At 46.2% G+C, this 27,926-nt stretch overlaps 1 protein-coding gene across 1 annotated transcript in view; it reads left to right on the top strand.

Moving 5' to 3' along the window:
* Positions 1 to 27,926, top strand: part of LOC135205112 (uncharacterized) — a 298,672-nt gene that overhangs the window by 25,641 nt on the left and 245,105 nt on the right. The window contains exons 10-13 of the mRNA XM_064235457.1: positions 7,761 to 7,838; positions 8,679 to 8,978; positions 22,675 to 22,864; positions 23,580 to 23,626. Coding sequence (XP_064091527.1) covers positions 7,761 to 7,838; positions 8,679 to 8,978; positions 22,675 to 22,864; positions 23,580 to 23,626 — 615 coding nt within the window. The remainder of the gene's footprint in view (positions 1 to 7,760; positions 7,839 to 8,678; positions 8,979 to 22,674; positions 22,865 to 23,579; positions 23,627 to 27,926) is intronic.

Here is a 27,926-nt window from a genome sequence, read left to right as displayed (position 1 = left end):
GAAACAACAGAGGAAGGGGCAATAGGGGAAGAGGGAGAGGCTCAAGAAGATAGGATGGGCGCCTCCCATCACTCGGCCACACCAGTGGGGGGTTGCCTGGACAAATCACTGGAAGGTGTGGCAGGAACTAGGGCAGAGCAGTGGGTGGTGGATGTTCTCAGGATCGGGTATTTGATTCCGTTCGAGGTAACCCTGCCCCTGACAGATCAACCATTACCCCACGTCACTTATGCCCACAAATCTCAGAAGGCCACTATTCTGCAGGACGAAGTGAAGAAGATGATGGAAAAAGGAGCTGTGCAACAAGTATGCAGTCCGACAAAAGGCTTCTACAGCAGGATTTTCCTGGTACCCAAAGCCAACGGGGAGTGGAGGACAGTAATAGACCTGTCAACGCTGAATCTGTTTATAAGGAAAACCAGTTTCAAGATGGAAACTCCGAAAACGGTTCTACAAGCAGTCAGAATCGGAGACTTTATGCTGACAGTCGATCTAAAGGACGCATACTTTCAGATACCAGTCCATCAGTCTTCAAGGAAATTTCTCCGCTTCAGTCTTGCAGGGAAAGCTTTCGAGTTCAAGGTCCTGTGCTTCGGATTGACAACGTCTCCTCAAGTTTTTACAAGAGTGTTCACCCTCGTGTCGGCGTGGGCGCATGCTCAGGGGATCAGGCTAATAAGATATCTGGACGATTGGCTGGTGATAGCAAAGTCCAGGGAGAAATTACTCAGGGACAGGGCGGCCCTCCTGCAGCTTTGTCACAGCCTAGGTATTGTGGTGAATCAGCAGAAGTCGCAGCTGGATCCAAGTCAACGTTTGGAATATCTGGGAATGGTGATAGACACAACACAAGCCAAAGTATTCCCGACAGACCAAAGAGTAGAGAAATGCAAACAAGTGGTGAATGCCTTTCTGGGAAAGCAGACACAGCCAGCAAGACAGTTCCCTGGATCTCACAAGTGTAATTTTAATTCTACCGGTTTCCAGCTTGGCGCTAGTAAATCCTAATGTTAAGACCTCAGGTTTGTTAGTTATGAAAAATACAAATTAGTTACAAATTTGGTATTTTAGTTTACCCAGATCACTAAGTAAATCTCACAAAGGTAAAGATGGCAGTAACTTATTGATCACATATGGTTCATAATACGTAGTTTATACATCAGTTTGTTCATGAAACTTACCTGTCAGATATATATATAGCTGTATTTTCTGAAGTCCGACAGAATTTTAAAAACTTCCGACACACGCAGTGGTCGGCCAGGTGGTTAGTACCCATTCCCGCCGCTGGGAGGCGGTGGTTATCAGGAACCCCAATTCCCATTTTCTATTCATAATTTTTCTGTCGCTGGTGCTGAAAACACCTGTTTTCAGTACCTCCGTCTTAGGATTTTGGAAACTTCATTGCCCTAAGTATCCTAATTGTCTTTTGATTTATTTACTTGGATTTGTGGCTAGGCATACGTTATACTTAAATTGATTTGAATTTTGATCATTTTTGCATAAAATATCTGAATCTAGTTAGGCTAGTTTCAGACGGGGTTGTCTGCAAAGATAGGGTGTGGCTACCGAAAGCTTCGGTAGATCCGCACTTGGGTATGTACGAGGGGTATGGTCTTGCTTCTTTGTTGAGATTTGTCATGTAAGGAGTGTGAGACTTTGTCTATTTCCGTAGGAATGACGTATGTTCGTATGTACGCAATTAATCAGTAAACATGTTAATTCGTAAGGAAGACGTATGATTCGTATGTACGCAATCATCAGTAACAAAAGTCAGGGTAGTGAACCTGCTAACCTTCCTGTAGACTTTATTTTGTCCTACCCTGTAGTATGGCCTACGGGCTATGAAATATGTCTACGAGAGGTGCTCGCTCTCCTTCATTGCTGGGAAGTGCTACTTCTGTAATTGTTACTCCTAACCCTGCAGTGTTGCCTTCGGGCCCTAAGCAGTGTCTGTAGAGGAATTGCCCTTTCTCTGATACTCTTTAGATTCGTATCTTAGAATCGAAAGTGCTTGCTTTAGAGAGTAAAAGTGAAGTGCAGAAGTGCAGTGATACCCCTTGTGTAGTGGAGGGTGCGTCAGATCGGCCTCGTTTCGCCTCTAGGCCGGGACCTCTGCTTGACTCCCAGGACCCGGGGAGGGAGCATGTCGAAAGCCTAAGGAGGGTTACAAGGAACCCCCACCGATCTGGCGTGCCTTCGGCAGTTTCTGATGAAAATCCCCAGACTGCCAAAGTGCGTGCGCGTGCACGAATCCTGAAAGATTGCTTCTCGTCCTCCGAAGCGTCCTCCCCCCCATGCAGGGGTTGGAGCTTTCGGAAGGACTCGCGCCCTCTAAATAGAAGCTTTATAGAAGAGGACGCTTCACGTCCTCTCTCTCTCTCGTTATGCGTTTCAGTGAGAAGTAAGAAGGCGAAACGTCGCCTGAACTCGTGTCCGTCTTTCCACCGAGAAATACGTAAGAGAAGTCATAGTAGCAGGAAGCTTTTGAGAGCGGACGCCCGGGACGCTCGGATGGACTCCACCAGGCGCGCGCGGGTGCACGCCAAGTGAGCGCCAGTGGACTGCCAAGTGAGCGCCAGTGGAGCCGAGCGCGCTCCAGTGGACGCGAGCGCGCTCCAGTGGACGCCGAGCGCGCACCAGCGCACGCCAGGTTGGTGTTCGCCTGGCTGAACGTTTCTGTTGAACTCTTCAAGCTCTTGTTTCAGATATGGGCCTAAAGAATGTTTATCTCTACCTCCGGTGATACCTTCTACCTCACCTGCAAAGAATGTGAAGTAGGCAGTGCTTCGGAGGAAGTTTAAAGTGAACAGACAACTTCTTCTTCGAAACCCAGCAAGACATCGGGTTTCGTGAATTCAGAGGTCTCTGTCAATTAATATTGCTTTTCGCATAGGTGGATGGAGTTAAGGAAAGCTCAAGGGAAGATCTCGTTTGCTCTACCGCAACCTTTGCCATTCTGCCAATAAATTTAAGTTGCCACTACCGCAGTCAAGACTTTGCGATAAGGCAGTTACGGGTTATGTAAGGCTCGATGTCCTGCACGTCAGGACTCTCGGCAACGTTCAGTGGGATTCTTGCAAAGGCACTCATCAAAAGGACGCTCTTCAGGAAGCGCAAGACAGGACTTCCTTTATGCCATACTGCCAATAAATTTAAGCTTTAGCATAAGAGGACTTCCTTTGCCATACTGCCAATAATTTTAAGAACTTTAGCAGGCATTAGTTGTGATACGGGAGAGGAAGCTGGTTGGAGAGTTTCTTCCTCTTCCCAGGATAATTTTGCAAGCTTTTTAGCCCATCTGAAAGGGTTTTTCAGATGATAGATTTTGTTAGTTTCTAGTCGGGACTACGCTGCCGAATTGAACATCGTCGTTCTACCTGCCGTAAGCCCAGTCCTCTTAACAGGATTCTTGCCCCTTCCTCGTTTGAGACGAAAAAAAAAAAAAAAAAAAAAAAAAAAAAAAAAAAAAAAAAAAAATAAATGCTTGACTCCCTGGATTACGTTTTGTCAATTCAGTGACTTTCCCCCATTGACAATATACTTTCGTTTTGTCAAGTAAGTGGGTATCCCTCATTGACAAAATATCTCTTTGTCCCGTAAATGGGTTAAAGTTCTCATTGACAAACAATCTCATTAACTTGATATTGCGTAAGCGAATAAGCTCTTATTGACAAGATTCGGAAGAGCTCTCATTCGTCATTCGCAGACTCGTACAAAAAATAGACTTGTAGACTACGTCAATGAACGCTTATGTCCAGTAACATAAGAAGCTTGAGCTGACTGCTTCGATTCTCTTAAGTTTTGTTCATGAAACTTGCCTGTCAGATATGTATGTAGCTGTATTTCCGAATTCAGCTATATATAATGTCTGCCAGGTAAGTATGAACAAACTTTATTGTGATATAATTTCATATTTTGCCTTGCGTTATTTTACTTCTGGTTGGTTCAAGTCATATACGCTTGCTGTAGTTACCTCTTCGGATGGCAACCGAGAGGTCTAATTTGTATATTTTAAGGGGACAATTTAATCGTTACTCCCTGCAGCCTTCAGGAGTTTCCGATTTATCTTTTACCGTTGTATGGTAGTGTTCTGACGACACAAACGCATCTATATATTTAGCGTTTTCTGTTTCGCTTAAATATACCAGCTTGAGAGTCTTTCTGCTCAAAAATAACGGACCTATTTCTTCGTAGAATAGGGTAGCTGGCAACCCAGACATAAAGTTAAGAGACGACGTTCGTAAGCTGCTGGCTGCTGCTGTCACGCTGTGTCTGTCCTCCAGTCCAACCGAGCCAGTAACAGATCGGGCGCTGTCATGCGCGGTAGGTTACGTCTTCTCTCCTGCGGGATTGACTGACTAACGTATCTCTGTGCTGGCGGTTACGTCTCTCTGCGGGATTGATTCTGACTAACTGTAATCTCTGCCCTACAATCACGGACTTTAGCCTAAGATTGAGGGGATTTCTTACGTGAATGAATAAACGTTGCATTCGTTTTGCCTTACTATGTTCAACAGAGTTATCTCTTAATCCTTTCGGTGCTCGTTACCGCACGGTATAGAACTACGAGTCTACCGCAACATTGCACTTTTATATGCTCTCCTGCTTAGGCAAAGCGCAGCCTTATTAGGGAAGTAAGCATACTCGGGAGGGAATGGATGAGCTTGCTGGGGACCATTTCCTTCCTGAAGAAGTTTGTTTCCCCGAATAGACTGCAATTCAGACCACAGTTTTCGCCTACCGGGAAAACTGAAATATTATTCAAGATCTAGGAATGATTCTGAACATCTCTCAGTGCGTTTATCACCTGAGGTGATAGAAAGAAGGTGCCGGACATCTGGATAGGGTTTCAGATGTCTTGGATCTTAATCTGAAAGAAGTAAAAGCGATTCGGTAGTCCCTCCAGTCCTCGTAACGAGTTTTGGGAACCAGTGGTCCAGATCAACTCTGATATTCCACAGCTCTCTCATATCTTAAGAAGTATCTTCTCGGTCCCTGTTCGAGTTTACGAGAAAGCCTATTATAACAACAGGCGTAGAATGTAACGATCCTCTAGAGGTTCGTTACAGGATTGCAGAAGTCCGTACGAATCGTCTAGATCGACGGCAGCAACTATTGACTTCCGAGTGGAATCTTTCTTTAGAAGTAAGTTGAGAGTTGTGGAGACTTTAGGGACGCCCTTTCATTCTTCTCTTCGATATGTTGAGGACGAAGAGGCTTCTTCTTTTCTGCTCCCTTATTCTCGATCCGGGATCGGTACCATTAACGCCATCCTATGATATTGAACGGGGATGGATATTTAGTCTCTTTTCCCCTTTTTTCAATCTCTTAGGAAATGTAATAAGAGGATTTATGACGTCACAGGGAGCGACAATGACGCTGATCGCCACCCCATGTTGGCCTTCAGGATCCTGGATTCACAGAGGTCACATACTTCCTAGTTCACTTTCAAGGACCTTTTCCGAGAGAGTCGGTCTACTCTAACTCGAAAGGTACCTATAACTACCTATATACATCTCCGCTCTGAGTCTGACTACGTTCAGGCTATCGAGATGTTGACAGGAATAAGATTACCGTCTTCCATTTCCGTCTGAAGAATGGGGGGATAAGCTGGCAGTCACAACTATTAAAGAATACGCAAATATGTTGTTTTGACGCCTTGGGCTCAGAGATTTGCGTCTGTCAAACAACAAAGCCCTTCACGATCTTTGAGTTCTGTGGAATCTCGAACCTCGCTCATCATCTACTTTTTGTCTCACCTGTTTTCTCGGAGTCAGACACTCGTGCGAGATCAGGCGACATATAGTAGCCCTGAGTTTCTTGTTGACGAAGTCGGTTGCGTTTATAGCACCCCCGATGATCGTGTAACATGAGACCAGGTTGGACTGTCAGGCATTCTTCCTTCGGGACTGAATCGCCTTTTTGCTCCTCGCTCCTTTCTCCTGGCACCAGAAGCTCGAGTCAGGAGTTGATTCGCTGACGACGTTGGGTTGCGTTGATACACCCCCAAGGTTTGCTTAGATTGAATCGCCCAGGCAGTCCAGACACTCATCCTTCAGCGAAGAAGAATAGTGCCTTATGGTCTTCAGGGTACAGCCTTGCTGTCCTTGATTCGTCTGACTGGTCAACTGGTCGGTCACCTGACTTTAGTACAGACGGACTGACTGTGCATGTCCAGATCGAAGCTTTCAATATGGAACTTAGACGTAGTCTGAAGTTCTTGATGTCAAAGCATTCGAACCTCTCCTACCTGTTAACTTCTTGCATGTGATCAGGAAGGCCTTCTTCTAACCACCCTAGATACGACAAAGAGGGTTAGTGAGATTTTAAGCCATCGTCACAAGTTTTGGCTTTAGAGAACACAAGGCGGTGTGCTCTCTAACCCTTCCGTTGTGGCCTAAGAATGGTAACCCAAAAGTTTTGTCCTTGGGCCAGGAGCTTGGAAGCAAGGATGGCACAAGTTAGTGGGCAGGAGCCAGAGAGAGTCCTGTGCCCTGTCGGGTCTCTCAAGTTTTATCTACATAAAACTCAAGAAAGTCGAAGTCATTCGCAATCTGCAGTGTTCCGAAAAAGACCAGACTTGCCCATATCGAAGAACAGCCTGGCTTTAGTGTTAAGGAGTTCTTTCAAAAATGCTCCTTCATTGTGTTTGCACAAAGATTTGAAATCTTTTTATCTGAATGCTCACGAGGTGAGGGCGCGGCCTCGGAAGCATTTCAACAGAGCATGGCACTCAGCAACATCCTGAGTACCATGTTTTAGCGAAGCAACTCTGTGTTCACTTCACACTCCCTGCGAGATGTGAAGATGGCATATGAGATCTGCTGCTCGCTAGGGCCATACGTGTCTGCAGACACAATCTTGGGGGCAAGAAGTACCACTCATCCTATCCTGTAGAAAATGGTTAGGAAGAGCTCTTAATTTAGTTGTTGAGTCGCCGACAACGGCGACTTCTTAACTCTTAAGCCTTAGTTAACACACCTTAACTTTGGCTAGGTTGGTCAGGTGGTGATATATATATTTATATATATATATATTTATTTTACTTCTTAGCCCTCATGGTATGGTCAATATGGTCTAGTCACGTCGTGGTCTCGCCCCTGTTGACAGATCATCTTGGAGTGCACCAGCTATATAGGTCTCTACCTCGCTGGCAACTCTAGTAGCACCAAAGCAAAGACTTTTACGTGGCAGTAACCACGAAGCCAGCTATGCTAACAGGTGGAACCAAGATGTAAATCATCTGCATGCATTTGTTTCCCAAAATCCTTCTATTCTGTCCCTTCCCACCTCCAAAGGTGGGATTCAGCTATATATATATCTGACAGGTAAGTTTCATGAACAAAATGATATTGTTATGATACAATAAAGTTTGTTCATACTTACCTGGCAGATATATAAATATCAAGTACCACCCACCTCCCCTCAGGGGACAGTGGAAATAAAAATTATGAATAGAAAATGGGAATGGTTCCTGATACCCGCCTCCCAGCGGCGGGAATGGGTACTAACCACCTGGCCGACCACTGCGTGTGTCGGAAGTTTTTAAAATTCTGTCGGACTTCAGAAAATACAGCTATATATATATCTGCCAGGTAAGTATGAACAAACTTTATTGTATCATAACAATATCATTTTTCCTGTGTATTTAAAGCATTATAGTGATTATTTTCTTTGCTTTTTATATATTGTCAATACTGTGTAGTATCATAATGTCTTATATTTATATTCATTTTCTGTATTTTTTGTATGTTTTCTAGTTGCTTCAGAAGAGTAACCAACATCCCAACTTGAAGAGATCCCGTTCAGAAAAAACCAAAGACTGCAGTGAAAAAGAGGTAAGTGTTACCACCTGATAACATAAACACCTATACATTATTAGATAAAGATTAGAGCGTGCCTCATCTACACGTGTTAGTATGTCGTTTTTTTGTTTGTGCGACACCAAACGATTTAGGTACATATAATTAACCTGTTTTTTTTGTTTCAAGATGGAATTGTAGATGCTTCTTTTTGAGTCATAATGGTGCTCACTTTCATTCCCGTGCTTTGTTGGGTTTTCCCCTGTTTGATTTTTGCCTGCATGTTATTATTAACAATTTCCCCTCATATTCCTGTGTGGAAACGCAATAAATGTTGCTCACAACCACTGTTTGCGATTGCTGCAAGCTTTATAACTCAGTGTTCTCCTCTCTCATTTCCAGTGGATGCAAATCTAGGGACACTAATGATTAAATTCAGCACTTAGACCTGTCAGTGTTCCAGTTGTGACCAGTCAAATTCACTTTTTCTCTTGGGTGTTGTGGCATCCACAAGTGGGTAGCTACTGTTCATTCCTGGACCAGGCTTGGAAAGGAATGCTTTTAGCTTTCTTCCTTTAAAAAACTACGTCAGCTATGTTTACCAAGCAAGAAGTTGTGTACTAGGATATTTGCTAACAGTGGGTTACAGTGAAGGTGTCAAGAACGATGACAGAAAACAATAAAAGTTGGAAATGTTGGGCCCCCTCTCACTCTTTCTCTCTCTGAATCTGCATCCTATATTTTTGTCCTGTCTAATCAAACTTTTGGATTCTCTGCAACAAGTTTAGTGGACTTAACTTGTATTTATTATCTTTTAGATATGTTACTTGAATTGTATCTAGTATTTGAAATACTTGTGACAATCTCTTTTTCCAGAACATTCTTAGTACAATGAAGAGCTTGTTTAATGCATCAGAAGTACCGGTGACCATTGCACACGATGTGCGCCAGAGAATTCAGAATGCCAGCGATAAGCGCAAGAGACTTCTGAATGCCAGCGATGTGCACAAGAGACTGAAGACTGCCAATGCCAGTCGTTACAAGAAGAAAAAGGGGCGTAATTGGAGGAGAAGGATGACTCGTGCCACATCGTACAACCCAGTGTTCACGTCTGTTTCCCCAGACATTTCACAGGCTTTTGACGATAGTACAGTTTTACCTGGTCTGGAAATGAGGGTAAGAAAATCGTGAGTGCTTTGTTGTGTCCATATGACAAAAAATCTCTTTTAACTCCAACTTGCTTCTAATTTCACATATCACTGGAAAAAAAATACGTTAGAGCTAGTCTTTTAGTCTAAAGGTATATGGAATAGATTTTAAAATGCTTTACGTATTATAATAATCATATGATTCGTAGTTGAAAAGTTTTGAAACTTCTTATTTTCCAACAATACATCTTGCAAATATTAATTTTATACATTCAACTTCCCTGCCAGATATATACTTAGCTATAGACTCCGTCGTCCCCGACAGAATTTCAAATTTCGCGGCACACGCTACCGGTAGGTCAGGTGATCTACCGTCCTGCCCTGGGTGGCAGGACTAGGAACCATTCCCGTTTTCTAATCAGAATTCTTCTGTCGTCCGGACCGTCAACATTGTTGTTGGTTCCTCTCGATTGGTTTTTCTTTTTTCACCGGCAATTGATCTTCTTGACCGACTTTTGGTGACGTATCTGGATTGTTGGATTGGCATACGCTTTTGTGGACTGTTTTGTGGACTTGATTTTGGATTTTTCTTTAAAATGTCTGACGCTGGAATGGTTGTGAGACGTTGTGTGAATGTAGGCTGTAAGGTTAGGTTGCCGAAAGCTTCGGTAGACCCTCACACTGTATGCAAGGGTTGCAGGGAGTATGAATGTTCTTTCACTAATACTTGCAAGGAATGTGAGAATTGATGAGAATTTGAGTGAGAATCTAACTAATTATTTGAAAAAGTTAGAAAGAGAAAGAGTGAGGAAGGCTTCTTCTAGAAGTTTAAGTAGTTCGAGATCTAATGAACTAATTCCTAGCTTGGGATCTTCCCCAAGGGTAAGTATTGCTACTTCTCCTTCCATTTCAGCCCCTTCTCCTATTGCAGAACCTGTAGATTCAGCGAAAGAACTTGCGGATCTAAAAGCGGCCTTCAAGTTAATGGAAAACAAAATGGCTGCCCTGCAAGGTAAGGCTAGTGATTTTTCAGTGGACAGTGATGTGAGTGTCCCCAGTGTAGTGGAGGGGGCATCTGGTCGGCTCCGCAACGCTCCTAGGTCTAGACCTCTTCCAAGCTCACATGCCCAGAGGAGAAGGAATGTCGAAAACCGAAAGGAGGTTGTGGAGAATCCCCACCGATCAGGTGTCCCTTCGGCGGTTTCTGTGACACCCCAGACTGCCAAGGATCGCTATTGCAAAAGCGTCCTGCGTGATTGTTTTTCTTCGTCGGGATCTTCGTCTCCGAGACGTGATTGGAGGGATTCAGATCGCTCGCGACCACTGAAGAGGAGCTGGAAGGCTCCGACTATTGACTCGAGCCCGGAAAACTTCCCTGAGGGATCTCCTCGTTGGAGTTAAGAAGGCAAGAAGAGCCATTCCGTCACCCAGAGTTAGAAGGAGTCAGGAGGTGGAGGCCATGGACTCCTCCCCTCCTCCTTCTCCTCCTCCCGAAGAGGATAAAGAGGAGGTTACTAAGAGGTTTCTGGTTTCTATGCAGGAGCAGATTTTGTCTTTAGTAGGAGTACTTTCAAAGGAGCCTCCTAGAAGGAAAGACACTTCCCTTCCTATCAAAAGGTCCTCCAGGTGTGGAGGTACCTGCCGCCAGGATCGATGCTCCTACTCGAGGTGAGGCTTCTTGTAAGAACGTGGAGTCAACCTTACGGAGTGAGCCGATCAGGCGTCTGGCACCGGCCATGAGTGAGGAGTCACCCAGGAGGCGGGAGCCAAGAACCAGGAGCGAAGAGTCTCCCAGCAGGCAGGAGCCAAGAGTCAGGAGTGAGGAGTCACCCAGGCAAGAGGCAGGAGCCAGGAGGCAAGAGCCAGGAGGCAAGAGGCAGGAGTCAGGAGTCAAGATGCAGGAGTCAGGAGGCAGGAGTCCGGAGTCAGGAGGCAGGAGTCAGGAGCCAGGAGGCAGGAGTCAGGAGTCAAGAGTCAAGAGCCAGTAGGCAGGAGTCGGAGTTCTTCCATGAGGCAAGATACGAATAGACTCATTTCTGGAATTTATGACTCTTCTCCAAACAGAAGCTCCCCTCCTTCAGATCGTAGGAGGTCTTGGAAAGACTCTTCCTCCAAACAAGAGCTTTCTCCTTCGTCTGATCGAGGTTTGGACGATTTGTCTGATGACGAGCTTCCTGCAAATGAAGGACTCTCAACTATAGATCTTAGGCCTCCTTGTTACTACAAGAGTTTGGAGACTCTCTTAGTCCGGCGGCTCCTCCTTCTCCTCATTCTCTCTTTTCGAGCTCGGCTACTGTGAAATCCTCGGCCTTTCTGAAAATGAAACCTGCGATTTCCATGAAGAAGGCCCTCCAATCTTTAGATTCTTGGATGGGCACTAAGAAAGAGTTGGGAAAGACAGTATTCTGCATGCCTCCTTCCAAACTCCATGGAAAGAGAGGTATTTGGTATGGGACAGGAGAGACTATGGGTCTTTCTCTTCCTGCTTCGGCAGATGCGGACTTTGCCAATTTAGTGGATGCCTCCAGACGTCACTCTTTAGGATCGGTCAGATCTACGTGGAGCATTTCGGAGTTGAACCACTTTCTAAAGGGACTTTTCGTCACTTTAGAGGTGTTCAATTTTCTGGATTGGTCACTCGGAGTTCTGGCTAATAAATCTAAAGACCCGGAGTTTCTTAAGAACCCAGAGATTCTCCATAGCGTCCTGTCTTGCATGGACAAGGCAGTACAAGACGGTTCGGGAGAAGTTGCTTCCCTATTTGGTGCTGGTCTTCTGAAGAAGAGATCAGTCTATGGATCCCTGTTATCAAAAGCGGTTTTCCTCCGAGCCAGAGGACATCCGAGCGTTATTGTTTTCGCCCCGCCCTCTGTCAGATCATCTGTTTCCTTCTCAGTTAGTGAAGGATATATCTCGCTCGCTAACTGAGAAGGCGACACAAGACCTACTTGTACAAACATCCAAGAAGAGTCGTCCTGTAGTGTCTACGAATAAAAAGGACTCTCGTCCTCCTCAGCAGCCCTTTCGTGGAGTGAGGTGCAGGCGGCGCGTCCCCCATAGCCCACCGAAAGAAGAGCTCTGATAAGAGAGGAAGGTCTTCCTTCAGACCTTTCAAGAAGACAAAATGACTTGATGATCCTTCAAGCACCAGTGGGCGCCAGACTCCTGAACTTTGCAGGAGTCTGGGCAAAAAGGGGAGCCGACCCTTGGTCAGTTTCAGTCCTAAGAAAGGATACGTAATCCCCTTCGAGGACAGTCCTCCCCTAACATCTACGCCTCGGAACTGTCAGCGAGGTACAGAGACCCTGTAATGAGAAAGACTCTCCTTCAAATGGTGGAACAAATGTGGGAAAAGGAGGCCATCGAACTTGTGCAGGATCCACACTCCCCGGGATTTTACAATCGCCTTTTTCTAGTACCAAAGGCATCGGGGGGGTGGAGACCAGTACTGGACGTAAGCGCTCTGAACCGCTTTGTTCAGAAAAAGAAGTTCCGTATGGAAACGTCCGCCTCAGTAATGTCTGCTCTTTGTCCAGGAGATTGGATGGTCTCTCTGGACTTGCAAGATGCATATTTCCACGTTCCCATTCACCATTTGTCAAAGAAATATCTTCGATTTATGATAGGAGACAAGATTTTTCAATTCAGGGCTCTGTGTTTCGGCCTGTCTACAGCTCCACAGGTCTTCACCAACCTGATGGCGAATGTAGCGAGATGGCTTCACCTAGAGGGAATAAACATCTCCCTCTACTTAGACGACTGGCTGATCAGGGCCAAGTCGGAGATTCAGTGCTTGGAGGACTTATTAATAACAAGAAAGATGATAGAATCGCTGGGATTACTCGTGAACCTCGAGAAGTCGCAGCTGATCCCCAGCCAGAACTTGGTCTATCTGGGGATTCAGATGGATTCTCAGGGTTTTCGAGTATTTCTTCGCGAGAGAGAATCTCGAACTTCTTAGAGAGAAAGAGCAGTTCAGCGAGGTATTATCTGAGCCTTTTAGGGACTCTGTCCTCGCTAGAAAAGTTCTTCTCTCTGGGGAGGCTTCACCTTTGCCCTCTTATGTTTTTCCTGAAAGGGGTGTGGAGTTGGAAGACGGGACAACTCTCAGACACCTTCCCGGTTCCACAAGAGATAAAAGATCACTTGAAGTGGTGGATCCTTCCTCTTCAGAAGAACGAAGGCGCGTCGCTTGCCCTGCAGAACCCAGACCAAGTGTTATTTTCCGACGCTTCGGAGTCGGGATGGGGAGCGACGCTAGGAAGCAAGGGAGGTGTCAGGCACCTGGACAAAGGAACAGGTGTCCTGGCACATCAAATTGACAAGGAACTAGTGGCCATACACCTAGCCTTAAGGTTCTTCGAGGAGATAGTCAGAGGCGGGGTGATACAGATAAACTCGGACAACACCACGGCTCTGGCTTACATGCGCAAGCAAGGAGGGACGCACTCTTTCTCCCTCTATCAGTTAACAAAAGACCTGTTAACCTGGACAGAGGAAAGAGGCATAACTCTCCTCACAAGATTTGTGCAAGGGATAAAGAATGTGAGAGCGGACAGACTAAGCAGGAGGAATCAGGTCCTTCCCACAGAGTGGACTCTACACGCAGAAGTGTGCCAAAGTCTTTGGTCCCTGTGGGGGAGACCTCACATAGACCTGTTTGCGACGTTCCTCTCCAAAAGAGTAGAGATCTTTTGCTCTCTAGTGGAAGATCCAAGAGCCTTTGCAATAGACGCGTTTCTCCTGGATTGGTCGGGTTTAGACGCCTACGCCTTTCCCCCGTTTAAGATCCTGGGGGAAGTACTCAGGAAGTTCGTAGCTTCAAAGAGCACGAAGTTGACCCTAATAGCCCATTTTGGGTTTTGGCCAGCCCAAGAATGGTTCACGGAGGTACTGGAGTGGATAGTGGACTTCCCCAGATCTCTTCCAAGCAGAGCAGATCTACTCAGACAAACCCCACTTCGAGAGGTTTCATCACAAACTCCGGTCTCGCTCTGACTGCCTTTTGACTATCGAAAGACTTGTCAGAGCGAGGGGTTTTTCTCGCAAGGCTGCAGGCGCTATCGCTCGAGCCCGCAGATCTTCGACGAGAAGAGTATACCAATCGAAGTGGGAAGTCTTTAGGAGGTGGTGTAAGAGTCAGAAGCTGTCCTCCTCCAGTACCTCTATAGTTAACATTGCCGATTTCCTCCTCTTTCTGAGAGAGGAATCGCACCTATCCGTGTCAACAATCAAGGGATACAGAAGCATGCTGTCTTCAGTATTCAGGAATCGAGGGCTAGAAATTGCAGATAACAAGGATCTACATGATTTGATTAGGTTCCTTTGAAACTCAAAATCAGCAGCCTAGAACGCCTAGTTGGAATCTGGACGTGGTCCTGAAATTCCTTTCCTCAGATAAATTCGAGCCTCTACATCTGGCTTCCTTCCGCGACGTCACTAGGAAATGCTTATTCCTGTTGTCTCTCGCTACAGCCAAGAGGACGAGCGAATTGCACGCTCTGGACTCCACAGTGGGATTCAAAGGAGATGCTGCTATCTGCTCGTTCCAGACTTTGTTTCTGGCGAAAAACGAGAACCCATCAAAACCTTGGCCCAGAAGCTTTGAGGTAAAAGGCCTATCTAACCTCGTAGGCAGAGAGACAGAGAGGTCTCTCTGTCCAGTGAGAGCTCTTAAATTTTATTTAGAGAGAAAGAAACAGATGGGAGGTTGTCAACAAGGTCTTTGGTGTGCTGTGAAGAACCCCAAAAGACTCATGTCCAAAAACGCCTTGGCCTTCTTTGTGAGAAGCGTAATTACTGACGCACACAAGAACTGCTCGGAGGAATCCTTCGGTCTTCTAAAGGTTAAGACCCATGAGGTGAGGGCAGTAGCAACGTCCCTGGCGTTCCAAAAGAATATGTCTCTTAGAAATATCATTGAGACTACTTATTGGAGGTGCAATTCAGTGTTTGCGTCTCATTACCTGAAGGATGTGAAAGTGACTTATGAGAAGTGCTTCTCTCTAGGTCCATTTGTATCAGCAGATACAGTTCTGGGTCTTGGAGCAAAGACTGATCCTTAAAATATTTAAATTTTAACGTACATAAACCCTCTTGTCAGATATGTGCTTGGTTTTATACATTCAACTTCCCTGCCAGATATATACTTAGCTATAGACTCCGTCGTCTCCGATAGAATTTCAAATTTCGCGGCACACGCTACCGGTAGGTCAGGTGATCTACCGCCCTGCCCTGGGTGGCAGGACTAGGAACCATTCCCGTTTTCTAAGCAGAATTCTTCTGTCGCCCGGGCCATCAACATTGTTGTTGGTTCCTCTCGATTGGTTTTTCTTTTTTCACCGGCGATTGATCTTCTTGACCGACTTTTGGTGACGTATCTGGATTGTTGGATTGGCATACGCTTTTGTGGACTGTTTTGTGGACTTGATTTTGGATTTTTTTTTTAAAAATGTCTGACTCTGGAATGGTTGTGAGACGTTGTGTGAATGTAGGCTGTAAGGTGAGGTTGCCGAAAGCTTCGGTAGACCCTCACACTGTATGCAAGGGTTGCAGGGAGTATGAATGTTCTTTTACTAATACTTGCAAGGAATGTGAGAATTTGAGTGAGAACGAATGGAAGAATCTAACTAATTATTTGAAAAAGTTAGAGAGAGAAAGAGTGAGGAAGGCTTCTTATAGAAGTTTAAGTAGTTCGAGATCTGAACTAATTCCTAGCTTGGGATCTTCCCCAAGGGTAAGTATTGCTACTTCTCCTTCCATTGCAGCCCCTTCTCCTATTGCAGAACCTGTAGATTCAGCGAAAGAACTTGCAGATCTAAAAGCAGCCTTCAAGTTGATGGAAAACAAAATGGCTGCCATACAAGGTAAGGCTAGTGATTTTTCAGTGGACAGTGATATGAGTGTCCCCAGTGTAGTGGAGGGGGCATCTGGTCGGCTCCGCAACGCTCCTAGGTCTAGACCTCTTCCAAGCTCACATGCCCAGAGGAGAAAAGAATGTCGAAAAACCGAAAGGAGGTTGTGAGAATCCCCACCGATCAGGTGTCCCTTCGGCGGTTTCTGTGACACCCCAGACTGCCAAGGATCGCTATTGCAAAAGCGTCCTGCGTGAGTGTTTTTCGTCGTCGGGATCTTCATCTCCGAGACGTGATTGGAGGGATTCAGATCGATCTCGACCACTCAAGAGGAGTTGGAAGGCTCCGACGATTGATTCGAGCCCAGAAAACTTCCCTGAGGAGTCTCCTTCGGGAGTTAAGAAGGCAAGAAGAGCCATTCTTTCAACCAGAGTGAGAAGGAGTCAGGAGGTGGAGGCTATGGACTCCTCCCCTCCTCCTTCCCCTCCTCCCGAAGAGGATAAAGAGGAGGTTACGAAGAGGTTCATGATGGCTATGCAAGAACAGATTTCGTCTTTTGTAGGAGTTCTTTCAAAGGAGCCTCCTAGAAGGAAAGACTCTTCCCTTCCGATCAAAAGATCCTCCAGACGTATGGAGGTATCTGCCGCCAGGAATCGATGCGCCTACTCGAGGTGAGAGGCTTCCCTGTACGAACGTGGGGAATGAACCGATCAGATGTCTGCACCGGCAGGAGTGAGGAGTCACCCAGGAGGCAGGAGCCAAGAGCCAGGAGTGAGGAGTCAACCAGGAGGCAAGAGCCAAGAGCCAGGAGTGTGGAGTCATCCAGGCAGGAGGCAGGAGCCAGGAGGCAAGAGCCAGGAGGCAAGAGGCAGGAGTCAGGAGTCAAGAGGCAGGAGTCAGGAGGCAAGAGGCAGGAGTCAGGAGGCAGGAGCCAGGAGTCCGGAGTCAGGAGGCAGGAGTCCGGAGTCAGGAGGCAGGAGTCAGGAGCCAGGAGGCAGGAGTCAGGAGGCAAGAGTCAAGAGCCAGGAGGCAGGAGTCGGAGACTCATTCCTGGAATTTATGACTCTTCTCCAAATAGAAGCTCCTCTCCTTCAGATCGGAGGAGGTCTTGGAAGGACTCTCCCTCCAAACGAGAGCTTTCTCCTTCGTCTGATCGAGGTTTAGACGATTTGTCTGATGACGAACCTCCTGCAAATGAGGGACTATCGAATTATAAGGTCTTAGCCTCATTATTGCTACAAGAGTTTGGAGACTCTCTTAGTCCGGCGGCTCCTCCTCCTCCTCGTTCTCTCTTTTCGAGCTCGACTACGGCAAAATCTTCAGCCTTTCTGAAAATGAAGCCTGCAATTTCTATGAAGAAGGCCCTCCATTCTTTAGATTCTTGGATGGACAAGAAGAAAGAGTTGGGAAAGACTGTATTCTGCATGCCTCCTTCCAAACTCCATGGAAAGAGAGGTATTTGGTATGGGACAGGAGAGACTATGGGTCTTTCTCTTCCTGCCTCGGCAGATGCGGACTTTTCCAATTTAGTGGAGGCCTCTAGACGTCACTCTTTAGGATCGGTGTCAGATCGACGTGGTGGAGCCACTTCGGAGGGGTTGAACCAACCCTTTCTAAAGGGACTTTTTGTCACTTTGAGGTGTTCAACTTTCTGGATTGGTCACTCGGAGTTCTGGCCAACAAATCTAAAGATCCGGAGTTTCTTAAAAACCCAGAGATTCTCCATAGCGTCCTGTCTTGCATGGACAAGGCAGTACAGGACGGTTCGGGAGAAGTGGCTTCCCTTTTTGGTGCTGGTCTTCTGAAGAAAAGATCAGTATATGGATCCTATTATCAAAAGGGTTTCTCCGAGCCAGAGGACTGCTTTATTGTTCGCCCTCTGTTGGTATCATCTGTTTCCTTCTCAGTTTAGTGAAGGATATATCTCGCTCGCTAACTGAGAAGGCGACACAGGACCTACTAGTACAAACGTCCAAGAAAGGACGCCCTGTAGTGTCGGACGATTAAGAAGGACTCTCGTCCTACTCAGCAGCCCATTCGTGGAGGTGCAGCGGCTCGTCCCCCTGCCAGAAAAGAAGAGCTCTGACAAGAGAGGAAGGTCTTCCTTTAGACCTTTCAAGAAAACCAAATGACTTGTTGCTCCTTCAAGCACCAGTGGGCGCCAGACTCCTGAAAACTTTGCAGGAGTATGGGCAAAAAGGGAGCCGACCCTTGGTCAGTCTCGGTCCTAAAGAAAGGTTACGTAATCCCCTTCGAGGACAGCCCTCCCCTAACATCTACGCCTCGGGAACTGTCGGCGAGGTACAGAGACCCTGTAATGAGAAAGACTCTCCTTCAAATGGTGGAACAAATGTGGAAAGGGACGGCATCGAACTTGTGCAGGATCCACACTCCCGGGATTTATTTTACAATCGCCTTTTTCTAGTACCAAAGGCAGCGGGGGGTGGAGACCAGTACTGGACGTAAGCGCTCTGAATCGCTTTGTTCAGAAAAAGAAGTTCCGCATGGAAACGGCCGCTTCAGTAATGTCGGCTCTTCGTCCAGGAGATTGGATGGTCTCTCTGGACTTGCAAGATGCGTATTTCCACGTTCCCATTCACCATTTGTCAAAGAAATATCTTCGGTTTGTGATAGGAGACAAGATTTTCCAATTCAGGGCTCTGTGCTTCGTCTGTTCTACAGCTCCGCAGGTATCACCAACCTGATGGCGAATGTGGCAAGATGGCTTCACCTAGAGGGAATAAAACATCTCCCTCTACTTAGACGACTGGCTGATCAGGGCCAAGTCGGAGATTCAGTGCTTGGAGGACTTATCAGTAACAAGAAACATGATAGAATCGCTGGGATTACTCGTGAACCTCGAGAAGTCGCAGCTGATCCCCTCAGCCAGAACTTGGTCTATCTGGGATTCAGATGGATTCTCAGGGTTTTCGAGTATTTCCTTGCGCGAGAAAGAATCACTCGAGGTTTGTCGAAAATCTCGAGCTTCTTAGAGAGAAAGAAACAGTTTCAGCGAGGGATTATCTGAGCCTTTTAGGGACCCTGTCCTCACTAGAAAAGTTCTTCTCTCTGGGGAGGCTTCAGCCTTCGTTCCCTCTTCAGTTTTTTCCTGAAAGGGGTTGTGGAGTTGGAAGACGGGACAACTCTCGGACATCTTCCCGCTTCCACAAGAGATAAAAGATCACTTGAAGTGGTGGATCCTTGCTCTTCAAAAGAACGAAGGAGGGCTATCGCTTGCCCTGCAGAACCCAGACCAAGTGTTATGATTCCGACGCTTCGGAGTCGGGATGGGAGGCGACGCTACGGAGCAAGGGAGGTGTCAGGCACCTGGACAAAGGAACAGGTGTCCTGGCACATCAATTGCAAGGAACTAGTGGCCATACACCTAACCTTAAAGTTCTTCGAAGAGACAGTCAGAGGCGGGGTGATACAGATAAACTCGGACAACACCACAGCTCTGGCTTACATACGCAAGCAGGGAGGCACGCACTCTTTCTCCCTCTTTCAGTTAACAAAACACCTGTTAACCTGGACAGAAGAAAGAGGCATAACTCTCCTAACAAGATTTGTACAAAAGGGATAAAGTGATGAGAGCAGACAGACTGAGCAGGAGGAATCAGGTCCTTCCCACAGAATGGACTCTCACGAAGAAGTGTGCGAAGTCTTTGGTCCCTGTGGGGGAGACCTCACTAGACCTGTTTGCGACGTTCCTCTCCAAAGAGTAGAGATCTTTTGCTCTCTAGTGGGAAGATCCGAGAGCCTTCGCAATAGACGTGTTTCTCCTGGATTGGTCGGGTGTGGACGCCTACGCCTTTCCCCCGTTCAAGATCCTGGGGGAAGTGCTCAGGAAGTTCGTAGCTTCAAAGAGCACGAAGTTGACACGTAATAGCCCCATTTTCGGCCAGCCCCAGGAATGGTTCACGGAAGGTACTGGAGTTGGATAGTGGAACTTCCCCAGATCTCTTCCAAACAGACCAGATCTACTCAGACAACCCCACTTTGAGAGGTTTCATCACAACCTCCCAGGTCTCGCTCTGACTGCCTTTCGACTATCGAAAGACTTGTCAGAGCGAGGGGCTTTTCTCGCAAGGCTGCGGGCTCTATCGCTAGAGCCCGCAGAGCTTCGACGAGAGAGTATACCAATCGAAGTGGAAGTCTTTAGGAGGTGGTGTAAGAGTCAGAAGCTGTCCTCCTCCAGTACCTCTATAGTGAATATTGCCGATTTCCTCCTCTTTCTGAGAGAGGAATCTCACCTATCTGTCTCAACAATAAAGGGATACAGAAGCATGCTGTCTTCAGTATTTCGAAATCGAGGGCTAGATATTGCAGACAACAAAGATCTACACGATCTAATTAGATCCTTTGAAACTTCAAAAGCAGCAACTCCGAGAACACCTAGTTGGAATCTGGACGTGGTCCTGAAATTCCTTTCATCGGATAAATTCGAGCCTTTACATCTGGCTTCCTTCCGCGACGTCACTAGGAAATGCTTATTCCTGTTGTCTCTCGTACAGCCAAGAGGACGAGCGAATTGCACGCTCTAGATTCCACAGTGGGGTTCAAAGGAGATGCTGCCATCTGTTCGTTCCAGACAATGTTTCTGGCGAAGAACGAAAACCCGTCAAAACCTTGGCCCAGAAGCATTGAAGTAAAAGGTCTATCTAACCTCGTAGGCAGAGAGACAGAGAGGTCTCTCTGTCCAGTGAGAGCTCTTAAATTTTATTTAGAGAGGAAGAGACAGATGGGAGCTTGTCAACAAGGTCTTTGGTGTGCTGTGAAGAACCCCAAAAGACTCATGCCAAGAACGCCTTGGCTTCTTTGTGAGAAGCGTAATTACGGACGCTCACAAGAACTGCTCGGAGGAATCCTTCGGTCTTCTAAGGTTAAGACCCATGAGGTGAGAGCAGTAGCAACGTCCTTGGCGTTCCAAAAGAATATGTCTCCTAAAAATATCATTGAGACTACGTATTGGAGGTGCAATTCAGTGTTTGCATCTCATTATCTGAAGGATGTGAGAGTGACCTATGAGAAGTGCTTCTCTCTAGGTCCATTTGTATCAGCAGATACAGTGCTGGGTCTTGGAGCAAAGACTGATCCTTAAAATATTTTGATTTTATCGTACATAAAACCCTCTTGTCAGATATGTGCTTGGTTTTCTATTAGCAAGCTCACGGATGTCGCACGGGCGCATAGTGTCATTGCTGGTAGGGGATCAAGGATATGTATGGCTAGTCGGGGAGTACAAAATTTTTTTTTTTGTTTTTTTTTTTGTATATTTTGTATAAATGAAAGTGTAATTATGTTTCGAGTATTTGGTTGTTTTGTAAGGAAGTTCGGGGATAACTCCTGCAATCTTAGAACTAACATGGGATGTTAGGATCAGGTGATCTGGATCGGTGTTGTGCTCCTTGAACAAGGTGTATTGTCATGTTAGTGGAATAGCACCCAATGACAAAGGCCTTTAGGCTCTGCCGAGTAAGTGGATAAGACCCCATTGGCAGACCCACAAGAACTCTTAGCCATAGATCAATATCTCGCTGAGGCTCTTGAGGCCTAAGCAGACTCCAAGGCAGTAGCCGCGAAGTCTTCAGCCTAATAAGGTAGGAACCAAGGTTTATTAATACCTACAACATATGTTGTTTACCTGTCTATTTCAGTAGTTAGCTGTCCTCTTACCCACCACCAAATGGTTGCTAATCAGCTAATTATATCTGGGCAGGGAAAGTTTAATGTATAAAAAAATGATATTGTCATGTTACAATAAAGTTTTATACATACTTACCTGACAGATATATACGATTAATGGCCCACCCAGCCTCCCCGCAGGAGACAGGTGGAAGAGAAGAATTCTGATTAGAAAACGGGGAATGGTTCCTAGTCCTGCCACCCAAGGGCAGGGCGGTAGATCACCTGACCTACCGGTAGCGTGTGCCCGCGAAATTTGAAATTCTGTCGGAGACGACGGAGTCTATAGCTAAGTATATATCTGTCAGGTAAGTATGTATAAAACTTTATTGTAACATGACAATATCATTTTTCTATTAGCAAGCTCACTGATGTCGCACGGGCGCATAGTGTCATTGCTGGTAGGGGATCAAGAGTATGTATGGCTAGTAGGGGGGTACAAAATTTTTTTTAATATTTTGTTATAAATGAGCGTGTAATTATGTTTCGAGTTTTTGGTTGTTTGTAAGGAGTTTGGGTGGATACTCCTACAAATCTTAGAACTAACATGGATGTTAGGATCAGGTGATCGGGATCGGTGTTGTGCTCCTTGAACAAGGTGATTGCATGTTAGTGGAATAGCACCCATGACAAAGGCCTTTAGGCTCTGCCGAGTAAGTGGATAAGACCCCATTGGCAGACCCACAAGAACTCTTAGCCATAGATCAATATCTCGCTGAGGCTCTTGAGGCTAAGCAGACTCCTAGGCAGTAGCCGCGAAGTCTTCAGCCTAATAAGGTAGGAACCAAGGTTTATTAATACCTACAACATATGTTGTTTACCTGTCTATTTGTGCTAATCAGCTAAGTATATATCTGGCAGGGAAGTTGAATGTATAAAAATGATATTGTCATGATACAATAAAGTTTTATACATACTTACCTGACAGATATATACGATTATGGCCCACCCCCCAGCCTCCCGCAGATAGGTGGAAGAGAAGAATTCTGATTAGAAAACGGGAATGGTTCCTAGTCCTGCCACCCAGGGCAGGGCGGTAGATCACCTGACCTACCGGTAGCGTGTGCCGCGAAATTTGAAATTCTGTCGGGGACGACGGAGTCTATAGCTAAGTATATATCTGTCAGGTAAGTATGTATAAAACTTTATTGTATCATGACAATATAATGTTATTTTTACTTGCAGAGGAATGACAAGAGTGCATCAGAGACTGACGAGAATGGTTTGCAAGATAAAAACTGTAAGACTGAATATTCCTGCTCTGTAAATGATAAAAGAGCAGAAGAGACGACCCTTCAGCAAGGCCCCTTAAACCATAACTCCGTGGAGCAAAGGGAATCAAAATGTCTCTCACCTTTTGTAGCTTTAAACCCTGGCAAGTATTATCAGACACAAGGCTGTGTGAATTAGAGACAGAATATGAAATATTGAATTGGTTTTATTGGCTATAGATTTTCAAGTTTGAACTTTGATATTTTTTTTATAATGGGAAAGGTTTCACTCAACTTTTTTTTTTTTTCCTTTTTGAGGTCCCCACTGTGACCAGGAAGGAAGTAGTACACAGTACTATTATCCTAGGAAAGGATTGTTTTTTTTTATAGTCAAAGGAGAACCCTTTCATGGAAATTCACTCATTTTTATTATTGCAAAGAGTAATAAACTAAATTGCCAGAATTCAAGTGAAAAAGCTAATCTCAGCATACCTGCTTACTTATTTTGATCTCTTGTGTGATTTTTGTGAGCCTAGTTTAAATGTTAGTTGTCATTCCGTATGTATTTGCTGCTGATTTTAACGTTACTGGAGGTCTAAAAGTCCATAAAAGATGATTACACCGAAATCATCAAATTTATGGCTGTTTACTTTTACCCTATTTTGTGGGAAGTTTGGCAGTTCAGGGTCCTTAGCCTAACTTTTCATTTGTGGCTGTTTGGTTCTAGGGCCTTAAATCTCCTAGGATTATAGTATTAATACACATCCCTGGCCCACACGAATAGTTCATCCGTGACTTGGTGTTAGGGACTGAAAATATAAAAGGCATTTAAATATATAGAACAAAGCTACTTGACTTTTTGTATGTTCTTTTTTTCAGAATTTATAAAGAGTGAGGATCCTGAAGATGAGTCAGAGAATAAACAGGTAGGAGACTAGCAGTATTTTGTATAAAGCATCTTTTCACTTATATAACTTACCCGGTGGTTACATATAGCTGTCGTCTCCTGACGTCACGGCAGAATTTGAAATTCGCGGTAGCGCTAATGGTTTGACAGGTGATCCCTCTACTCCCGCCCTCTACCGGGTACCGGGAACCATTCCAACCATAAATCAGAAGTTTCCTGCCGTCGGAACCGGTAACACGGTTCCTCTGCTGGTTGGAATTTGGATTTGATCATCTTGGTTTTCTCCTTTTGGTGATGTACCTTGAGTTTACTGATCTTTTTGCTAGCGCTATAGTTATTTTGGTTTTGATAATTGTTGTCCTTTTTAGGAATTATTTGAATTCTTCACGATGTCTGACACCGGCTCTGTTCAGTATAGGGTGTGTAGTAGTGGGTGTAAGACTAGACTTCTTAAAGCTTCACTTGATCCTCATTCTACTTGTGTTAGTTGTAGGGGACGTGAATGTTCTTTTGAGAATACATGTGAAGAATGTAAGTCTCTAACATCTCAGGAGTGGAAGGCACTGGGAAAGTATATGAGAAAGTTAGAAAAAGATAGAATCAGAAAGGCTTCACAGAGATCTTCTTCTAAGTTTGTGAGTAGCCAGGATATTCCTCTGAATTCTGTTAATCCTGTTCCTATTAACCCCGTAGTGGTTGCTCCTGCCCTCGAATCTGTATCTCCCGATCCTGATCCCGTGTCAGTATTACGAGCCGATATGGACTCGACAAATTTGTCTCTTTTTCCTCACCACTATGCAAAAAATGGGTGAGACAGTGCAAGAAGTGGTAGTTAAGTGTGATAAATTACTTAGTGCAAGTGTAGTGGAGGAGGTTGGTTGTTCGGCCCGCCCGTTTCGTTCTCCTAGGTCTAGGCCCCTGTCAAACTCCCCAGATCCTGGGAGGAGGCATGCCGAAAACCGAAGGGAGGCGAGCGGGACCTGCTCCCGAGCAGCCGCCCCCTCAAGCAATCCTGTAGCCGTATCCCAGGATGCTGTCGCTCACCATTGGAAAGGTGTTGCGAGGAAGTGTTTTTCGTCAAGTGACTCTAGTTCAGATGTTTCCTCTTATAGAGGTTGGCGTAATAAGACTTCTAGACCGCTGAAAAGGTCGCGCGATGTTTCGCCTGCTGCGGTTCCCAAGAAGGTGGCGGCTGCCGAACCTTCTTGTAGTTTTTGGGAGGAGCCTGAAGCTTTTCTCCGGCGGTTTCGATTTATCGCCCTTCTCTCATAGAAGTGGAGAAGCCGAACACGCACACTCCTTCGGAGCCTTCTCCAGAGCCTCCTCAAGCGATAACTCCTGCGGCTCCAGACGTGTTTGTGGATCATCCTTCTACACCTCCCGCGCCTTCTACGTCGGTGGATCCTCAACCTTCGGTGTTTGAACAGATGAATGCCAAGTTAGGCAGTATCTTGGAGCTTTTTGGCAAGTCTCTTTCGTCCCCGAATGCGCTCCCGACCGCCTTACATCTTCCGCAGACTACTGTGCAGTCCTCTTCGCAGGCTCCTTGCAGTCGCCTCTTCAGGCTCAGACTCTCCATGTGACTCCTCTTCAGACGCCACTTCAGGCGCCTGGTCGGACTCCTTTCCTGACTCCGTCTATGGCGCCACGTCAGGCTCTCGCTCGAGCGCCAGCTCAGCCGCCAGCTCAGCCGCCAGCGCGGCCGCCAGCTCAGCCGCCAACGCAGCCGCCAGCTCAGCCGCCAGCTCAGCCGCCAGCTCAGCCGCCCGGATACGTCTCAGTACAGGCTCAGACGTCTTCTCCTGCTTTCTCACACCATCCTCGGACGCGTCAGGGTGTGACTTCGCCGAACAGGATTCCTCTTCCGATGGAATGTTCGCCAGTTTCGTCGAAGGAAGCTTCGGATTTGGAGGAAGAAAGAGAAGGACTTACAGAAAAAGACAAGCATTTGTCGGGGTATAAACTCCTTTTACGATCCTTCGTTGACAACTTTGGAGATTCTTTTGCGCCTTCCGTTCCAGTTTTCTCCTAGTTCGCAGTGGAAAAGGACAGTAAGCCTGACTCCTCGTCCTCGTTCACGCGTCGTCCGTCCCTCGATTTCGGCTAAGAAAGCTATTAAGAAAGTTAACGCTTGGCTTTTGGAGAAGAGGGAACAGGGGAAAAATTTGTTTTTTGTCTTCCCCCTTCGAGACTTTCGTCAAGGAGCCGTGTCTTGGTATGACACTGGAGAAGTTTTTTCCCTGGGTGTGACTGCCTCCGCTCAGGGAGACTTTTCTAGTCTCGTGGACTCTTCCCGCAGAGCAGCCCTTAATACTGCTAAGATTTTCTTTTCAACAAATGAACTGGAGCATCTTTGCAAGAGTGTTTTCCGTGTTTTCGAAGTTGTTAGCTTCCTGGATTGGGCCATTGCTTCGCTGGCCAGGAAAGTCAAGTCATTTGGACTTTCGGAGGAGCAGTTGAAGGATTTTGCCTCGGTACTGGATTGTATCAATAAAGGCATCTGTGAGGAGCTTCGGAGCTCGCTGCCATTTTCGCCTCTGGAGTGTTGAAGAAGAGGACAGCTTTGGTGCTCCTTCTTGTCGAAAGGGGTTTCATCGAACCAGAAGTCTGCCTTGCTCTTCTCTCCTTTGGACAAGAAACACCTATTTCCGCAAGAGATTGTGAGCGAGATCGCTCAATCTTTAACACAGAAAAGCGACCCAGGATCTTTTATCACAGTCAGTGAAGAAGCCCAGGAAGATAGCTCCGGTTCTTTCTGCTTCTCGGAGTGCTCCCTCCACGGAAGCTCCTAAACCATTTCGCGAGAGCTCCCGTTCGATCTTCCTCCAGGTTTCGTGGGAGAGGTAGAGCCTCTTCTAAAACCACTCCCTCTTCATCAAGAAGTAGGCCCGTAGTCCTCCACACAGCTAGTGGAGCCAGATTACACCTTTCTGGCAGACCTGGTTTCCATCTCGGAGCGGATCCTTGGACGGTCCCTAGGTCCTGAAGGAAGGATACACCATTCCGTTCATCAAGCACCCCCCTCTCACAGAATTTCCTGTGAATTTGTCAGCCTACTCGGAGAACTCCGAAAAATTTGCTGCCCTCCATCAAGAAGTTCTCGCCTTACTGGCAAAGAGGGCCATAGAGTTAGTGGACTCTCCGCAGGAACCAGGATTTTACAATCGCCTTTTCCTGTTGGAGACCGGTGTTAGACGTCAGTGCCCTGAACGTCTTTGTCCTGAAGACGAAGTTTTCTATGGAAACGACCCAATCGGTATTAGCAGCTCTTCATCCTGGAGATTGGATGGTTTCCATAGGACTTCGGGACGCTTATTTTCATATTCGATTCATTCGGAATCGAGAAGATTCCTGAGATTCGTGTTCCAGGGCCGCATTTATCAGTTCAGGGCCCTCTGCTTCGGCCTGTCGACAGCTCCACAATGTTCACCATAGTTCTGTCGTCAGTAGCAAAGTGGCTTCATCTAGACGGGATACGAATATCCATGTATCTAGACGATTGGCTTCTCAGGGCAAGGTCCAGACAGAAGTGTGTGGAGGACCTACAAAAGACTTTAAGGATGAGGACGGAAAGCCTAGGTTTGTTAGTAAACAAGGGAAAAGTCATGTCTCACTCCTTCTCAGGAGATAGTTTATTTAGGAGTGAGACTGAATTCAGTTCTTTTTCAGGCTTTTCCGTCTCGCCAAGGATCGACTCTTGCCTGAACAAAATAGACGAATTTCTCGTCAGACAAACTTGCTCGGCGAATCTAGTGGATGAGCCTTTTAGGAACCTTTGGCTTCAATAGAGCAATTTGTAAGTCTGGGGCAGGCTCAACATGAGACCACTTCAATTTTACTTGAAGCAGAACGTGGCAAAGGAAGAAGTTCCCAGGACTCCTTCGTGTTCCCCATCTCGGAAGGAATCAAACAGGACCTACTTTGTGGAAATCAGAAGGAAGGCTAGAGGAAGGCTTGTCTCTAAGCCAGTTGAGCCCCAACCTTACGCTTTTGTCAGACGCATCGGACAAAGGGCGGGTGGGGAGCTACTCTGGGGAGAGAAAGGAAGTGTCGGGACTTTGCAGATTCATCAAGAGAAGCTGGCACATAAATCTAAAAGAGTTGAAGGCGATTCATTTGGCTCTAATGCACTTCAAGACAGAGGTAAGAGGAAAGTAGTGCTTGGTTCAAGCAGAAACAACACCACTGGCTCCTCTCTTACATCAAAAAACAGGGGGGGCGGACGACACTCGTTCTCTCTGTGCGAGGCGGCGAGAGACCTACTCATTTGGGCGAAAGAGAACAAGGTTGTCTTGAGCACAAGATTTATTCAAGGCTCG

This window comes from Macrobrachium nipponense, chromosome 48, assembly GCF_015104395.2.
Source record: "Macrobrachium nipponense isolate FS-2020 chromosome 48, ASM1510439v2, whole genome shotgun sequence".
NCBI classification, from domain to species: Eukaryota; Metazoa; Arthropoda; class Malacostraca; order Decapoda; family Palaemonidae; genus Macrobrachium; species Macrobrachium nipponense.
This window is presented reverse-complemented; position numbering and strand designations above follow the sequence as displayed.